This window comes from Ornithorhynchus anatinus, chromosome 12 (genome assembly GCF_004115215.2).
Source record: "Ornithorhynchus anatinus isolate Pmale09 chromosome 12, mOrnAna1.pri.v4, whole genome shotgun sequence".
Classification (NCBI taxonomy): domain Eukaryota; kingdom Metazoa; phylum Chordata; class Mammalia; order Monotremata; family Ornithorhynchidae; genus Ornithorhynchus; species Ornithorhynchus anatinus.
The window spans coordinates 23,404,954-23,423,307 of NC_041739.1; the positions used below are offsets into that span (position 1 = coordinate 23,404,954).

An 18,354-nucleotide genomic window follows, 5' to 3' on the forward strand; every position below is an offset into this window, starting at 1 on the left:
GCTCAGTATAACAGTTGAAAATGTTAGTTATTTTTGTAGCTACCTAAGATTGAAGGAGAATTGGGGAGCTGAAGTCAGCATTTAAGGGAGCTTGTTTCACGAAGAGAAATGGCTAATTTGGTATGTGTGATTGTGAATAATGCATTATTTCAATTATCTGTGTCTCAGTAGTTTGGTGCTTCAGAAATGAGAGAAGATGAGAGAGGAGCATAGATCAAGAAGGTTGACCTGGCTGCAGCAGATTATGTGATCGGAGTGTGGCAGAAAATAAAGCCCGTGATGTAGTGGAATTCACTTTTTTGTAGGCTTTGGTCCAATGATATTTTTGCAAATAAACAAAGGGTTTTGAGGATATGTCTATATGAGTGTTCAGTGTTACCTGCATGGTATATGAGGATATGGGGGTTTGCCCACTCCAGAGGAGATCCAGGGCTGTGCAGGTGTAAGAACTAATGAGTGAAAGTGTCGTGATTCCATCAGCAACTTCTTGCTTCCGACAGAGACAAAAAACTCAGTTAACGCTCCTTCTGTCCAACTCTCCACCTCCTCTTTGGCAGTTTGTGTCTTCAGAGTTGACACGCTTGCTCAGATGCTAGGATTAGCGTTTTTCAAAGACCATGCAATTTGGAGAAGTGGTGATGAGTAAAATGACTTTCAACAGGGAGAAATGCAGAGTAGTTCATTTCTGAAGGCAAACACAAGCGTCACAAATAGGCGAAAGGCAGTGACTAACCAGCCAGCCATGAAAAGACGTTCAATGCCTAGAGGTCATAGTGACCCAGAAACTGAACGTGAGTCAATATGTAGCACTGTCGTTAAGATGATTAACATTATGACATGAATCCACAGGAATGTAGAACATGGACAAACTTGAAGGAAATCCCTCTAAAAGCGATTGCTCACTGTTACTGTTTTAAATCGGAAGGCTATCTTGGCTCACTTCCGATCATTCCTCCTCTCCCCATTGGCATTTAAGGTGCCATTACTAACCCACTACCAGGCAATTATATGAACACATATTTAAAGGAAAGGCATGATATTAGGAAAGAATTAAAGTATAATCGTTTCAGAGAAGAAAATGCCAATACACAAAATCTAGTTAAGAAAAACAATGAAAACATGGTAACCATGCCAATTACTGGCAAAGGGATCTTGGAGAAGAGGAATGTAACTCACAACTAAAGTGATGGTCTCAAACAAACAAACAAATAGTTAAGAATTGCATCTACAGTTCCCTAGATGGAAATGAAAAATTAAAAGGCTCGTTATTCTGTCCCTGCATACATAATGACTATTAGAGTTTTAAAAATTGATGATACACCGTGGCCAACATAATTGATATTCCAAACTCTATAGGTATGGAAGAAAAGAATTACAAATGTTAAAAAAAAAAAGGAAGACTATTTGGGATTGAACGAAGTCTGCCAACATACTAAAGGAAATTTGAAGGCTTTATAAGTGGGAGAACAATGAGCCAGTTTTTATTTATGGAAGCTGCATTCGATCTATTTTTGAGCTTGTCCTCTACCTGAGCACGGGGTTTGCAGAGTGGCGGTGCCTTACCCGCCTGCCATCCCCAAGAAATCCTCTCCTGAGGAAACAGGGCCAGCAGAAGCTGAGTAGCCACACGGCTCCTGCACCTGAACTCTGGAATCTCTGGAATAACACCTCTTCTCACCCACGGTAGCTGGGAAAATCCCTGCCTGTGGAAGCTGGAGAGGCAGTTAACTCAGAAGTGTTACAAGATCGGGAGTGTTGGGGCTTGGACCAGCTGCCATCCCGAGGAGAGGGGAGAAGCCTGAAAGAAGATTTAGCAGTGCCGTGGTGCAGCTTTATTGTTTCTGTTGTCATTTTTTTAGTGTACTGGTTTTGCTCTATCGTATTATTCATTTTTTGTGTATCTGTCACCAGTTTACCCTTCCACCACCCCTTTTTCAACTGCATCCTTGTACATATTCCCAGTGCTTAGTACGGTGCTCTGCATACAGTACGTGCTTGGTGATTGGTTGACCGATAATAATATGATAACGTTGTTTACGTTGGGCTTCCACATTATGGGGCGCAAAGAAATGTTTTCTTCATTTTTCTGTCCCATTGCAAATCACTTTCTGCCTGCCTCTTTCTCCTGCCTGTCTCCTACTTTTGGGAAATTTCACTATTGATTCCCGAATATGGGAAATTAATGCAGTCATTCAGTTACTTGCCACAATTTTGGTTGCATGAGAGACAAAGCCCATTGGCTCGTGTGATGTTTTTAGAATATTTAAGGAATCCTCTTCATTACTGGCTAGATTTCTGCAGCTCTGTATCTCACACTTTCATTAATTTTGTTTTATCTTCATCTCTATTCTAGTAGTAATCTTACCAACTTGTCTCGTAAGTTTCTCATCATTTCTTTCACTCTCACCCTTCTCTTCTCTTCATTTGCTGTCTATTCTCTCCTTGCCTATTTTCATTCTTCTTTCTCTTTATACGGTTTCTCCTGCGTTTAAATGTGTGCTGCTGTATGCAGGGGCTTTTAAGAAAAATAGTGTCTAGAAATCCATTTCTAGTTCTTTCAGTTTTAGATTTCTTGGGTTTCCCCAGAAAAGTATGCCTCTATTTTTTTTTCTTTTGTAATGGAGTTACTTGTTGCTTTCAGCTCGCAAGTCGAAGAAGTTGGGGAAGTTGAAAGGAATACATGAAGATCATCAGCAGCAACAGCCTCCAGCACCCTCAGCACCCCCAGAGCCCAGAGGAAGGACTACGTACATTGCTCCTATAAAAGAGCCCTCTGTTAACTCAGCGCTTGTCCCTCAGTTACCGGCAATCTCACCAGCAATTACACCTTCACCCACTATGGTGCTGGAAAGCATTGAGCCTGAAGTCGTGTATGCAGGATATGACAGTTCGAAACCCGATACAGCAGAAAACCTGCTTTCCACTTTAAACCGCCTTGCTGGCAAGCAGATGATTCAAGTGGTAAAGTGGGCAAAGATACTTCCAGGTAAAGTCCCATTTTCTTTTTTCCCTCCACTGGTTGGTTTTGCAAGGTTCGTTTTCGGGTTTTGATTCATGCTGTTAAATTTTCTTTTTTAGGATTCCTACTCTGTATTTGTATTAGTGATTTATATGCCAACTTGTTCTGCGTGGAGATCAGTATTTCATGGGCAACATAGAAAGTAGTAGCTAAATATGTGTACCACACAGAAAAACTGAGCATTTCCCTTTTGCTCTCTCTGTCCCCTACCCTCGGTTGCCTCCTTGTGCATTCTGTAGTCTTCTGTTCTCTCTTCTTCTTTCCTGTTCTTTCATGCTTTCTTGCTTTCTCATCTCAAGGTTCTGCCTATTCTCCTTCTCTTCATCTCCATTTTTATTCTCTGTTACTGTTTCATTTTCCTGTTATCCTTTTTCCCACTGGCTTTCTTCTCTTTGTTCCCAATATCTTTTTTCCCCCATTGCACTACTTTCTCTTCTTTCTCTTGTTTTTTGTAAATCCCATCCAACTTCCTCCCCTGATGAGCCCTTATCTTTCATATCCCAGTTCTTCCAACACCTCCTTTCTAGTTCCCCTCATTCTACTCTTCTTACTCTCTCTTGTCTCTTTCTTTACCTTCTTTAGAATCCAGGCCAAGAGGAGGGAAACATTATTTTTAACCCACTTCCCTTTTCGAGGTCGGGGCTGTTGGGAATACTTATTCCCGTAGATTGCCGGGCAGGAAGAGCTGTTTTTTTGACCATTTCTTTGTATCTCGGTTTGGCGCTCACTGCCACAGAATGCCCGGGGCCCATTTCTGATCTCAGAGGCCCCACCTTATGATTGAAAATGGGTTCCATGCATTTCCCCTAGCTGGGATTAGTAGCAGGGAGACATGGAGCTATATTTCACAAGATTCCCACCTCTAGATTAGAGCTATAGGAATCTGTGCCTCAACCCGAGCCCCATCACTGGGCTTGAATTCCAGGTGTCTGATAGTGTCAACTGCTAACCTTCTGTCCTTCTGCTCCCTCATCCTGCATTGAAGCCATGGGCAGAACTGACTGGACTATGACAGCGAATATTAGCATATCAACTATCCTTTTTATTATACACTGAAATAAAATTTTACTCTAATTGTAGTAATGAAATAAAGATTTTTTATTTCCAAATCAGCTAATCATGCAGATCATCAGATCTCACAGGCTGTAACAAGTACTAATTTTAATTAAAATGAAAATAAGATCCAGAGCACTGATTTGGTCCTCTTACAGTTTATATGGCATCACCATCAGTCACTTAGTGAGCACTTTACGTGTGCGGATCACTGTGTAAAACACTTGGTAAAGTGCAATAAAACAGAATCGGTAGATGTGATCCCTGCCCACAAGGAGCTTGAGTGGCTTAGTGGATGGAGCTGGGGCCTGGGAGTCAGAAGGACCTGGGTTCTAATCCCAGCTCCTCCCCAGGACCTTGGACAAGTTACTTAACTTCTTGGCCTCAGTTACCTCATCTGTAAAATGGGGATTATGAGAGTGAGCCCCATGTGGGACAGGGACTGTGTCCAACCTGATTAACTTGTATCTACCCCCAGCACATAGAACAGTGCTTGGCACATAGGAAGCACTGAACAGTACCATTGTTATTATTATTATTTGTAAAAACTCAGTAACTTGTGTAAAAATAAGATGTTCTATATTATTAAAAGACAAAACTAAAAGACTCAGTAACAAGAAATAAAATCCCTAGGTGAACCAATGCTTCAAAATCGCTAATCGCAATACTCTGGGTTCCCCTCTGGGCAGTTTTAAGTGCACATGGTCAGTAAATGGATCAACAATAGAATAAGAAAGGTTGGGTAGGACTAGAGTGAAACTTGCACATTAGGACAATTTACGGACTGCTCTTTTTTCAACCTAACCGCATCTGAGAAAACCCCTGAACATTTTGATTTTGTATTACTTTGCCAAGGAGTAACTGCTGATTGCAGTTGTAGATGCATTAAACTAGGACGATAAGGGTGGACTTTAAGGGGACAATCCTGTGACTTGTACACTGGATTACCTCCGAATAGTGGATAGAGCTTTATGATTAATTATTCTGTTCTACAGGATTTAAAAACTTGCCTCTTGAGGACCAAATTACCCTAATTCAGTATTCTTGGATGTGTCTGTCATCATTTGCCTTGAGCTGGAGATCATATAAACATACGAACAGCCAGTTCCTCTATTTTGCTCCAGACCTGGTCTTTAATGAGTAAGTATCTGTTCATTTACCTTCGCAAAAGAACCCGAATGGAGATGTAGTTGATACAGGTAAATGGGCAACTATTCTGACCATGATTTTCAGAAGTCCAGAATCAAGAACCTGAAGGGTGTGAAAATTATTTTAAACAAAATGATACTGCACTGCATATTTTTTGTGTGTTTAAATGTCTTTATACATGGATTATATTGGAACATTCCCCAAATCAGGACATTCTTTCAAATTTGAAATATAACTGATATACAACCCAAGTAATTGAAACAAGCCTCTTCTGGTATCTACTATAGATGGGAAGAATATCTAATTTCTAGGAAATGTGAACATTTAAATTGCTAGTTTTTCTAAGCAGATTCATATCATGGTTCTTTTGTTAACACTATACAGCTGCTCAATGTGTTTTCATGACAATCATAATTACCCTTCTTTGCAATCGTAAAAGAAGCCAAAATGTTTTTCCATAATGAAACATTCTTAGTTTTATGAAGCATTAAAAAAGATTGAACGAATCATTATGAATTCCTTCTTTGGCCATGGATACATTCCTATTTTAAGTCCACATTTTACTACTGTTTTTGCACTTTATTAGTAAAATTTGTATCCATTGGTGCTTTTTATACTGGGGGGGTTCAAAAAAAGGATTTGAACTGGGACAATGTCACTGATGCCATATCCCACCAGATGATTTTCCCTAGAGGAATCAGTAAGACAGGAGAAAGAGATAGTCAACAAAGGAAACTAAAATATATACGAGGAACAAAAGCAGATACTTAGCACCCACTTCTCCTGAATTTTGTATTGGGCTTTCTCTCTTTTAGAAGAAATTGCTGAAATTCATTTCATGTTCTAACATTGGCGTGCCTCTTTCTGGACTTGTTATAAAGGGAGGAGAGGGGAGTGAGTTTATATTAACTTCAAAAGTGTGAATTGTCAGAAAGAATGAAGTGAAGAGAGACTTGGCTTTCATGTATTTCAGTAAATATGTGAAAAGGAAAGAAGAATATATGTTTGAGAAACACATATTTTATTTGGTGCTTTTTTTAGAGTCAGTTAACCGGTGGTAAACAGGAAGCATTATTTCTTTCACTCATCTTGCTCAAATGGAAGGAATGTATGTGCTCATATATATATATAGACACACACACATTATATATATTATGGAAAGAAATAAATGGTAAATGATTCTAATGGGCTCTCTTGTATTAAATGTCATCATTGTTATCATTATGGTTGTTGACTAACTGAGAATTGATGTCACTGCCATCAAAGTGCTGGGCTTTTTTTATTTTTAAGTAGGAGGAAAAAATGGCAAAGAAGATAAATCAGTCCAAAATATGGTAGATTCGTAGCATTTCATGGAATCTGCCTGCCTCTAAATGAGTTTAACAGTGTCTGACATGCGAGGAGAAGCAGTATGGTCTAGAGGAAAGTACATGGGCCTAGGAATCAGAGGACCTAGGTTTTAATCCCGGCATTACTGCTTATTTACTGCGTAGTAATAATAATGATGATGGTATTTGTTAAGCGCTTACTGTGTTTCAAGCACTGTTCTAAGTGCCGGGGCAGATACAAGCTAATCAGGTTGGACACAGTCCCTGTTCCACATGGACTCACAATCATAATCCCCAATTTATAGATGAGATAACTGAGGCACAGACAAGTAAAATGACTTGCCCAAGGTAACACAGCATAACCTTGGGCAAGTCAACTAACCCTGTACCTCAGTTTCCTTACTGTAAAATGGGGATTAAGACCATGAGCCCCAAGTGAGACATGGACTGTATCCCACCTGATTTTCTTCTGTCTACCCCAGGGCTTAGTACAGTGCTAACCCATAGGAAGCGCTTAACAAATTCCATGGAAAAAAAGGATTTAGTACTAACACTTTTTGGTGCAGGTGACAAAGGAAAAAGATCGATTGGGATAATATCACTGCCCTTCTGGGTACTTCCTTGAGTGTGCTCTTGATTTGCATGAGTGATTCAGGAGTCCTGTCGGCGGGGCCTTGGTTACCCAAGCCCAGTCCACGGATTTTGTAGGTCCAGAGCTCCTGGGACAGGTTTGAGCTGGCACGCAACCAGTAGCATCAGGCTGAGACTGGTTGTGTAGCTCCCCATTATGACAAGAGCTAAGGTGACAGTGAGCAGCTAGCTGGCAGTGAGCCCGGACTGAATCAGAAGGTGATACGACGCCCGGCTACCCAAGGAGCAGCTGATTACACAGGGCCAAAACCCATTTTCCTGGGCCATTCCGCTTCTGCTCAAGTCCTTCCCTAGTTCAGACGAGGACTAGGTCCACGCCAGGCTAGCATAGGCAGGACCATACCGGGTTGTGGATTTTCAGCCAGTGTACCGTTCTGTATGGTGGCTTGCACGCAAGCCCAAGCCACAGATTGCATTAAATGTACCTTGAGGCCCTCTCTTCCTTCTCCCAGGGCAGCAGCGGGATGGTAGGAAAGAGCTGCAGGGTGGAAAAGAAAAGCCTGAAATAGTATCCATTAATCAGGATTATTGAAGCAGAATCGGTATGCTCTCACAGTGTTGGAGTCTGATAGGCTTCCTCCGAGAACAGCAGACGAGCCTCAGCCCCGAGGTTTCCATTCTATGAACCTATCTATCAGAAGGAATTGATTATTCATTCATTCATTCATTCAATAGTATTTATTGAGCGCTTACTATGTGCAGAGCACTGTACTAAGCGCTTGGGATGAACAAGTCGGCAACAGATAGAGACAGTCCCTGCCGTTTGACGGGCTTACAGTCTAATCGGGGGAGACGGACAGACAAGAACAATGGCACTAAACAGCGTCAAGGGGAAGAACATCTCGTAAAAACAATGGCAACTAAATAGAATCAAGGCGATGTACAATTTCATTAACAAAATAAATAGGGGTAACGAAAATATATACAGTTGAGCGGACGGGTACAGTGCTGTGGGGATGGGAAGGGAGAGGTGGAGGAGCAGAGGGAAAAGGGGAAAATGAGGCTTTAGCTGCGGAGAGGTAAAGGGGGGGATGGCAGAGGGAGTAGAGGGGGAAGAGGAGCTCAGTCTGGGAAGGCCTCTTGGAGGAGGTGATTTTTAAGTAAGGTTTTGAAGAGGGAAAGAGAATCAGTTTGGCGGAGGTGAGGAGGGAGGGCGTTCCAGGACCGCGGGAGGACGTGGCCCAGGGGTCGACGGCGGGATAGGCGAGACCGAGGGACGGCGAGGAGGTGGGCGGCAGAAGAGCGGAGCGTGCGGGGTGGGCGGTAGAAAGAGAGAAGGGAGGAGAGGTAGGAAGGGGCAAGGTGATGGAGAGCCTTGAAGCCTAGAGTGAGGAGTTTTTGTTTGGAGCGGAGGTCGATAAGCAACCACTGGAGTTGTTTAAGAAGGGGAGTGACATGCCCAGATCGTTTCTGCAGGAAGATGAGCCGGGCAGCGGAGTGAAGAATAGACTGGAGCGGGGCGAGAGAGGAGGAAGGGAGGTCAGAGAGAAGGCTGACACGGTAGTCTAGCCGGGATATAACGAGAGCCCGTAATAGTAAGGTAGCCGTTTGGGTGGAGAGGAAAGGGCGGATCTTGGCGATATTGTAGAGGTGAAACCGGCAGGTCTTGGTAACGGATAGGATGTGTGGGGTGAACGAGAGGGACGAGTCAAGGATGACACCGAGATTGCGGGCCTGCGGGACGGGAAGGATGGTCGTGCCATCCACGGTGATGGAGAAGTCTGGGAGCGGACCGGGCTTGGGAGGGAAGATGAGGAGCTCAGTCTTGCTCATGTTGAGTTTTAGGTGGCAAGTAGACATCCAGGTGGAGACGTCCCGGAGGCAGGAGGAGATGCGAGCCTGAAGGGAGGGGGAGAGGACAGGGGCGGAGATGTAGATCTGCGTGTCATCTGCGTAGAGATGGTAGTCAAAGCCGTGAGAGCGAATGAGTTCACCGAGGGAGTGAGTGTAAATGGAGAACAGAAGAGGGCCAAGAACTGACCCTTGAGGAACTCCAACAGTTAAAGGATGGGAGGGGGAGGAGGCTCCAGCGTAGGAGACCGAGAATGATCGGCCAGAGAGGTAAGAGGAGAACCAGGAGAGGACAGAGTCCGTGAAGCCAAGGTGAGATAAGGTACGGAGGAGGAGGGGATGGTCGACAGTGTCAAGGCAGCAGAGAGGTCAAGGAGGATCAGAATGGAGTAGGAGCCATTGGATTTGGCAAGAAGGAGGTCATGGGTGACCTTAGAGAGAGCAGTCTCGGTAGAGTGGAGGGGACGGAAGCCAGATTGGAGGGGGTCTAGGAGAGAATGGGAGTTAAGGATTATAGCACCAGTGGCTTGGTCGCGCCATCCGTGCTCTCTCGTTCCCGCCGGTCATGTTCTCGCTGGACCCCATTGCATCCTAAGTGACCTCAGCAGGGCATTTATCCGGTTCCATGCGTAGTGCCTTGACCCAGCAGGCAAAGTTGTCCTATAGCCCCTGTAGCCACATTGGACAGTTCTTTTTCTGGATTTCTGCTGAGTCTCTCCTCCTCGTGGAAGCTCCTAGATTGTACCTCTGGGCCGAAATCGGACGCCATAACCCCTCAGGCAGCCTTTTATTTGTGGAGTCAGTAGAACCCAGGTCACACGATGCCCAGAACAATGCTCTTTCTAGCCCATCGACAACAACCCTACGAGAGAGTAGCGGTACTTGATTACCAAACAGGATAGAGGAAGTCCGAAAAATCTGCATGCATGGCACAGTCCCTATCAACATAGATTGGTGCTTGGTGTCAGGCTTGCTGCCTGAAGTCAAGAAAAAAAAAAGAACTTTTTTCCTGAAAAATGACCTTCAAAAGAATGTATCTACGCAATATGATTCCTTCGCCTAAATTTGATCCAGATGCAAGGGAAAAGATAGAAATTGAGAAAAAAGGGAAAACAGCCATCTTTCACTGTGTTATACTCTCCATAGTGAAGCTATTTCTGGAGCATATTAGTTATGTAAACTGCATTAATTCTTCAAGGTATTCAGGATACTTCTTGGACTTGACTCTGCTAAATAGTGCAGTTCACTGTAGTTTCCAGTCATTGCATGAGTCTGCAAGTTTCAGTACAATGGTGCAGTGTAGCTGAAGCACTTAAACCTCTCTTAGCCAGTTGTATCTCTGAAAGGAAAAAACTGTAGGAAGTCTAATATTAAGGCTTAATCAGACCTTCTACCTCCCACCCGCCACCCCCATCCTTACCTCAATGCTCATCCCACGCCAAACTCCCAAGGCTTTAGAATTTTAAGAAATTCCAAATTACCATTCTGAGGGTTGCTTTTTTCAATCTCTTCTAATCCGGGAGTTGAATTGCAATTCAAATTAACGGACATCTCCGCTTTCAAATTCAGTTTGTTTGGGGTTACCTATGGGTTTTAAGAAAGTCCAGTTCCTGCGGAACTGCCAGGAAGATCTGGGAGGGGCTGTTGGAAAGATTTTAACTGAGGTTTCAGTAAGCAGCCCTCTGACCGTTGTCCTGAAATGTGCCAGCTCATTCAGTGATTGGAAACCACAGTGAGTTGTTCAGAATACAGGGTGCTATTTAGCATATCGAGGTTCTGATTTTCCATGTGGTACCCTGACTCTCTGAAAGAGCCCCTTTTTTATGGCACCTTCTCAGGAATTCACTTGAACCTTCTCTTACCACTTAGGTAAGTGTTGATGTTTGTATAAGTATTAGAAAAAAGATGCATGCAATTAAGGAATTTAATTTATACTCCACACCAACTTTTAGCCTGGAAAGTACAGGCCTGAAGTGGTCATTATATAAAGAGCTAGATAAAAGGAGGATGGGGCGTGACAGAATTGCCTATTTGTGAAGATACTGGTAATACAAGTCTTCATGATGCATAAGAACAGTCATGCACACACATTGTGCTGCAGGGGTTAAGTATGACTGCGTCTGCCTCTACTATTTAAATAAATCTCCTTGTAAGTAGACAGACCTAGCATCTTGAAATATGACAGCAAATCGAAATAACCCAGCGGGGGTAACAGGAGGATCGGGTGCAAAATTTGTTGTATTAAAAAATTGCTTGAAGCAATTTTTAATAGCTGTACAAGATTAGGACATTAGTAGTGGGGGTTCACTAGATTACAAGCTCCTCGAGAGCGGGGATTATGTCTAGCAACTCTGTTGTACTCTTTCAAGTGCGTAGTGCAGTGTTCTGCACAGAGTAAGTGCTCAATAATTACCGTTGATTGATCGATTGGGGAAAATTCAGTCAGTGGTATTTATTGCCTGCTTACTGTATTCATTGCACTCGATTAAGTGGTTGGGGGAGTTAGTAGCCCTCAAAGAGCTATAGTCTAATGGAAAGATAATCTTTACTTAGGACTCTAGACAGAAAGCTCATTGTGGGAAGGCACTGTGTCTGTTTATTGTTATACTGTACCCTCGCAAGCCTTTAGTACAGTGGTGTGCACACAGTAAGCGCTCAGTAAATACGATTGAATGAATGAATGAATGACTCTTGCCTCATTTCTTAGATTACCGAGGCTTCAATTAGTGGTGGGGAGCAGCTTGTTGTTTTCCACTGCAGGTAGTCCTCAGAGTTCAAATGATACAACTCAATAAAATGGAGTTCTTTGTCATCATCAATAACAAAGTATTTAATGAACAGCTGCTTCATCAGAGCACTGTACTAGGCGCTTGGGGAATAAACAGAAGATGATGACATGGTTCTTGCTTTCAAGATTCGTACACTCTTACAAGGTATGATTACCCCTCAGATGGATTTAAAAAGAGAACTCCCTGATCTGCAGCTTCAGGTATTTGTCTGGTTGTTAGTTAGTATCTAACAGTATCTAACAGGTGGTTGTTAGTATCTAACAGTCATTAAGCCCTCATTTTTCTTGTAATTATTGCCCTGAAAATTGTTGATATCAATTGAAAGTTCTTACTGTACCAGTAAGTGACAACAAGAATGTAATAAGTGATATTTTTATAGGGGCCAACATACATTTTCTGCCGAGAGGTCTTAAGTTTATGAAAGCTGAATGGTTTCTTCAATGAAAAGACATATATAGTCTTTATCAGAAAAGTTTGTGTACATGTGAACTATTGTACTTTGTCCTAAAGATATGTCAGAACCCCTGCTGAAAGTTAAATGTAGCAATTTCTTTCCTTTTCCCATTTTTAGTGTTCTATAAAGGCGGATATTATAAAAATACAAAGGCCACCTTCAGAGTTAACGTGGTAACATCTACCCAGGGCTTTATTTTAACAGAAAATCCTCATGATGGCTATTATGTGCTAAATAAAATGGATAAAGTTTTGCACTCCTAACATGGGGGGGAGGAGAAAAATGAAAGTCTTTTTCTAGAGAAGCTGTAAAATTAACCCTTAGCCAGCAATGTTTGCTGTTGCATGCTTGATGATTTTCCCAAGAACTGAATAAGACTATTTGAGAAGCAGCATGGCTCACTAGAGAGGGCATGGACCTGGGAGTCAGAGGACCTGGGTTCTAATCCTGGCTTCACCACTTACTTGCTGTGTGATGTCGTGCAAATCATTTCACTTCTCTGGACCTCAGTTTCTTCCTCTGTGAAATGGGCTATAAATACCTGCTAGGCTCTCAGCTCATTATGGGAAGGAAATGTGTCTGCCAATTCTGTTGTACTCTTCCAAGTGCTTAGTACAGTGCTCTGCACGCAGTAAGCACTCAATAAATATGATTGATTATTGTAATCAGGATTCCTATATGTATTCATTGGAGAGAGGAGAGTAGGAGTTTAAAGTCGCCAAGGTAGTTTCTGCCTGCTCCCTGCTCCAGTGAATGGTTTCAACTTTCCCCTGACCCTGCCCGTCCACCAGTTCATAAAGGATTATATTCCCCTCCCACGGAAATAAGTAGCTGTGTCTAATTTTTGAGGGGAACACTGACAGTGAAATCCTGTCCAACCATGAAAGCGTGGCTGAAAGGAGCAATGTGTTCCACCATGTGTACCTTTTAGGAGAGTTCCTTAGCGTGGTAATGCATCCGCTCTGCAAAGGACCTGTCCCTGTTTTCAAGGATGTCTCTTGATACCTTTTCCTCAAGTAGAGCAACACTTTGCCTGATTGCATTTTACCAGACTGGTTCTGCCTGCTCTGTTGGCCTTTGAACAATCCACTGTTTAATATGTCATGTAGGAGTTGCTTGGGTATCAGATATCCAGTTTCCTAAAATGGCTTGATCAGTAAAACTCTGAGGGTGTGATCATTGTCTCAGATCTGGTGAGCTTCTTGTTCAGGGATCTGGTTGTTGTCTTGCCATTTGATGTGTTGTTGGTGAAATGACTTAAGAAATTGATGTCTTCTGTAGCAGGACTCACTGACATATAGAAATTGAATTCTACAACTTTATAAACCTTCAACTTGTTATGAAACTTGTTGCCCTATGTCTTTCAATCCTCTAAAACCCTTTGTAATTTTGTTTTCTATCACTTTGTTTTTCTTTGATTTATATGGTAGTATGATGCTAAGTAGCAGAATTCAGTAGAAAATTAAGGTCTAGATGGTCAGTGGAATTATTTAGTTGTGGATTGAGTTTCCCCAGATATTTTTTGTACATCATCTCATTTTTCTTCAGGCTTATTGTTAATCCATTGCCCCGTGCTGATTCTGCAAGGTAACTCGTAATTATTTGCATTTCTTCTTGTTAATGTGCTCAAGAGCATAATCATCAGCAAATAGCAGTACCTTAATACCTTGTCTTAAAGACTTTAGAATTATTCTCATCCCTCTTTGGCTGCAACTTTGAGGAAGCAACTTCTACACTCAGTCATGAAAAATGGAAAGTGCTGGGATCTGATAGCATTTCTGCAAATAGCTGCGAGCAAGGAGGAGGCCCAGTCCCCAGGTATCTATCTGTACAAGTTCCTCCTTAATATGGAACACTAAAGAAATGCCTTCAAACTTCAAAAATGTTACCTTTATCATCCTCCTCCAGAGTTTTTTTGAGTGTATACTGGAATATCTCACTGCTTTCTATTACTGAAAAGATTCTAGCCAAAATCCTTCAGGACATGATACTCAAGAATATAATCACCCAAACAGTACATGAATAGCTTCAGACCAAAACACAGAATATTAGAAAAGCCTGACCAATACAGGAGAAGTTGAAGGAGTAAAACCAAAACCGCTGTAGATTTTTCCCGGACCTTACAAAAGCAATTTGGGTACTGATTACGCTGCTTTACGAAGTGCTTGAGAGAGGTAGTGGACCAGATTCTTGTTCTCAAGGAGGCTACAGTGCACAGGATGAGAAAAACAGTAAAACAATGTATATAAAGGGGGAAGAAGTGAATAGGTGCAAGTTAGTGCTTAAATAGTAGATAGTGTTTAATGCGGTACAGTGTAAATGCTCAATAAATTCCAGTGATCTTACGTATCTTTATGTTGGTACACACGTGCCTAGTGGATGCAAAACTAGGCCCTCTTCACCCTCCCTTCTGCATCGCCTATGCAGTTGGCCAGAAGCAGTGTGGCCTAGTGGCTAGAGCATGGTCCTGGGGGTCAGAAGGACCTGGCTTCTAATCCCAGCTCCACCATTTGTCTGCTGTGTGACCTTGGGCAAGTCACTTCTCTGTGCCTCAGTTCCCTCTTCTGTACAATGAGGATTAAGAATGTGAGCCTTAATGTTGGACAGGAATTGTGTCTAACCTGATCATATGGTATCTACCCCAGTGCTTAGAATAGTGCTTGGCACCTAGTCAGCGCTTAACAGATCCCATTATTGTTAATTGGGTCTGTATCTCTTAGGCAGTTTGGCATTTATACCCTCTCTCCACTCCTGCCCCACAGCACTTATGTAAATATCCCTATATATCGCCCCTTCCCTTATCTGTGATTTATTTCAGTGTCTGTCTCCCCGACCAGAATGTAAACTCCTTGAAAGGCAAGGAGTGTGCCTATCAACTCTACAGTAGTGTGCTCTCCCAACTGCTAAGTACAGTGCTCTGCCCAAAATAAGTGCTTAATTAAATACCATTGATGGAGTGACTGATGGAAGTGGTATTTGGAGGGATATAACTTGGGGGGAAGGAGATGTGAGTCAGGGAAGTCTTCTTGAAGAAGATGTATTTCAGAAGGGTTTTGGAGATGGGGAGAACTCAAGTCTGATGAACTTGAAGGATAGTTCAGGTAGGAAGAAGGGCATGAGCACTGTGGGAGAAGCGAGACCAAGGCAGAGTGGGTAGATGAGCTTGAGAGAAGCAAAGCAAGCTGCGGTATAGTGGGAGAAGAGTGGGTAATGAATAAGGGAGCTTATTGGTGTCTGATGCGGAGAGGAATGGGATTATCATTGAAGGTTTTTGAAGAAAAGTATATGTTAAGCGCTTGTCAACTACTGTCCCAGCTATAGTGTTTTTTTTACTCTCTTTCCTTTATGTATTGAAAATTATAAAGGTGTCATTTTTCAAAAACTTGCCTATATTGCCAACTTTTGTCACCAACTAGTACTTCAGGTTATTCTCCCAAAGAGAATTTCAGCAAGTAGTTTCAGAGAGGGTGTACTCTGTAAACCTTTGCTAGCCAGTCAGTCAAACATCTCCTTTTATAAGGTTTACTTTTCAGAATCAGTTGTGATTATGTCATATGATGGTAGGGTATAAACAAGTCCCAGAATAATTAATTTAGGTCAAAGCTAGGAAAAATCTCCAAAATCTGTTTTCTTTCCTTTCCATTTAAGATTAATAAAACTAAAGCTTTAAGGGCCCTTAAAGCACATAAATTACTTCATTGCAAATGTAGGATTCTGTGAAATGTGTAATTCTTGTCAATTGTATACCTGTCCTTTAGGAAACTAGGTCTCTTCTAAATTTTCAGATTTCTATCTATTATTTTTTCCATGAGATTCAGTTGCGTTCAGTGGAAATTGCGTAGCCAAAGAAAGAGTACAATTCTTTGAAAACATATTCTATCCAGGACATCCATTAAGGTGACAACAGAACACTAAATTAGCTTTCAGATAGGACTATGAATTTACTGCATAGAATTAATAAGGCCTTAATAAATGTGTGTCCTAGAGATTATTGGACAACAAGCCTCTTCCATTTATACATTAGTTCAGAAAACCAAAACATGAAACCACATCCGCAATGATTCCTGGAAGTCATCCTTTGAGATTTGTCCTTGCTATGGAAAAAAGGTGAGGTCAACACTATCAAAAATAATGACTTGGATCAAAACCCCCACTAGGGAAATGCCTCTCCTGTAAATCTTCTAAATTTTGTCAGTGGCCGAAGTAGCAGAAGACTATAAAGAAAACATCAAAAACAGTAAGCTGGGATGATTTGAAGGCTTAAATTGAAGTCATTTTTATCTTAATTAAGGTAGAAACTCCTTCAGCATGGTGTTTTGTAAAGAAATAACAAACCAAAGGGAGGGACCATCTGCTATACTGACCAAGCAACAAGATGTTTCATTTACTCAATTGAAATGATGTAGCTTGTGCCATCAGCTTTAAGATTTGGGCTCTATATTCTGGCCCAAGTACTTATCTGCATGTTTGTTAAAACAGAATAAACTATCAGTCAGTCACTGGAACTTACTGAGCGCGTACTGTGTGTGGTGAACACTGTAGTAAGCACTTGGGAAAGTACAACAGAATTGGTAGACACGGAAATTCAAATCTGGACCTCAAGCATATTCGACACACATGCATGCCTGTATTTAACTTAACCACCCCTTTAGGGAAAATTTTCAAATTGGAGCTTTGGTGTAGGATTCTCTCCCTGAGGTTTCTGAGGCTTGAATGGTCAACCATAAATTAACTTTTTTCTTCCCCAAAATAGTTCTCTTTTCTCTTCCAGAATTTCTAAGGGAACTCTAAAGCACCCTTTAAAGCACTCTAAAGCAATCTCCTTCGCTTCCATTCAACATGAAGCAGCCGCTTTCTGTTTGGAGCAAAGAATCATTTCCCAAGTGGCAGCTCTCTAAGGAGAATTAAGGAGGGGTCAGAAAGGGTGGAAGGGTAACAGATCTATTAGAATCATATCTTCCCCAAGAGACCTGCCCTGACTAAGCCCTCATTTGCCCTCCCTTCTGTACTGTTTGTACACTTGGGTCTGCACCCCTTTAGCACTTTGATATTCACCCATCCCCATAGCACTTCTGTACATATCCTTATCCTCTGCAGTTTCCATTATTTGTAATTTATTTTAATCTCTGTTTCTCCCAACTAGACTTAATGCTTTAAAGCAGTCAATCACCTTGCTCCCTCCTACCTCCCCTTGCTACTCTCCTACTACGACCCAGCCTGCACACTTTACTATTATATTGCTAACCTTGATCCCATCTATCTTGCCACCAGCCTCTTGCCCATGACCAGCCTCTGGCCTGGAATGCCCTCCCTCTTCATTAATTAATTAATTAATTCAATAGTATTTATTGAGTGCTTACTATGTGCAGGGTACTGTACTAAGCGCTTGGAATTTACAGTTCGGCAACAGATAGAGACAGTGCCTGCCCAATGACAGGCCACAGTCTAAACGACTGTTCATATCCAACAATTACTCCCCTCAGCTTCAAAGCCGTATTGAAGGCACATCTCCTCCAAGAGGCCTTCCCTGACTAAGCCCTCTTTTCCTTTTCTTCCACTCCTCTCTGCATGCCTTGACTTGCTCCCTTTGTTCATCCCTGCTCCCAACCCCACAGCACTTGTGTACGTGACTAATTTTATTCATGTATATTAGTGTCTGTCTATTTGTGGGCAGGGAATGTGTCTATTATATTGTACTCTCCCAAGTGCTTAGTACAGTGCCCTGAACATAAAGTGCTCAACAAATACGATTGACTGACTAACCGAAAGTTCCTTGAGGAGAGGGATTATGGTACTACTTGTACTGTACTCTCCCAAGCACTTAATACAATTCTCTCCACTCGATAAATTCCATTGATCGAGTGGTAGCAGACATCTTAATGGCCTGTGTGTGCTTGTGATGCACCATCCCTGCTGTCACCGAGTACCAGGTCTCATGTGCTAATGAAAGAACACCCCACATGACTAGCTTCTCCTTTGGCTGATTGGGAGAGGCAGACTCTCCCCCTACCTCCACCACACTTCAGTCTCTTCTCGGTCTCCTTGTGTACTTACATCCTCCTCCTCTGCGAAAGCATAATTGAGTTTGGAATAAATAGAAATACCTAGAATATTTAGATT

At 42.2% G+C, this 18,354-nt stretch overlaps 1 protein-coding gene across 2 annotated transcripts in view; it reads left to right on the plus strand.

The window, feature by feature from the left end:
* The window catches only part of NR3C2 (nuclear receptor subfamily 3 group C member 2), a 239,309-nt gene that overhangs the window by 189,918 nt on the left and 31,037 nt on the right, over window positions 1-18,354 (plus strand). For both annotated transcript variants that reach the window (XM_016228278.3, XM_007671779.3), the window contains exons 5-6: window positions 2,642-2,986; window positions 5,068-5,212. In XM_016228278.3, coding sequence (XP_016083764.2) covers window positions 2,642-2,986; window positions 5,068-5,212 — 490 coding nt within the window. The remainder of the gene's footprint in view (window positions 1-2,641; window positions 2,987-5,067; window positions 5,213-18,354) is intronic.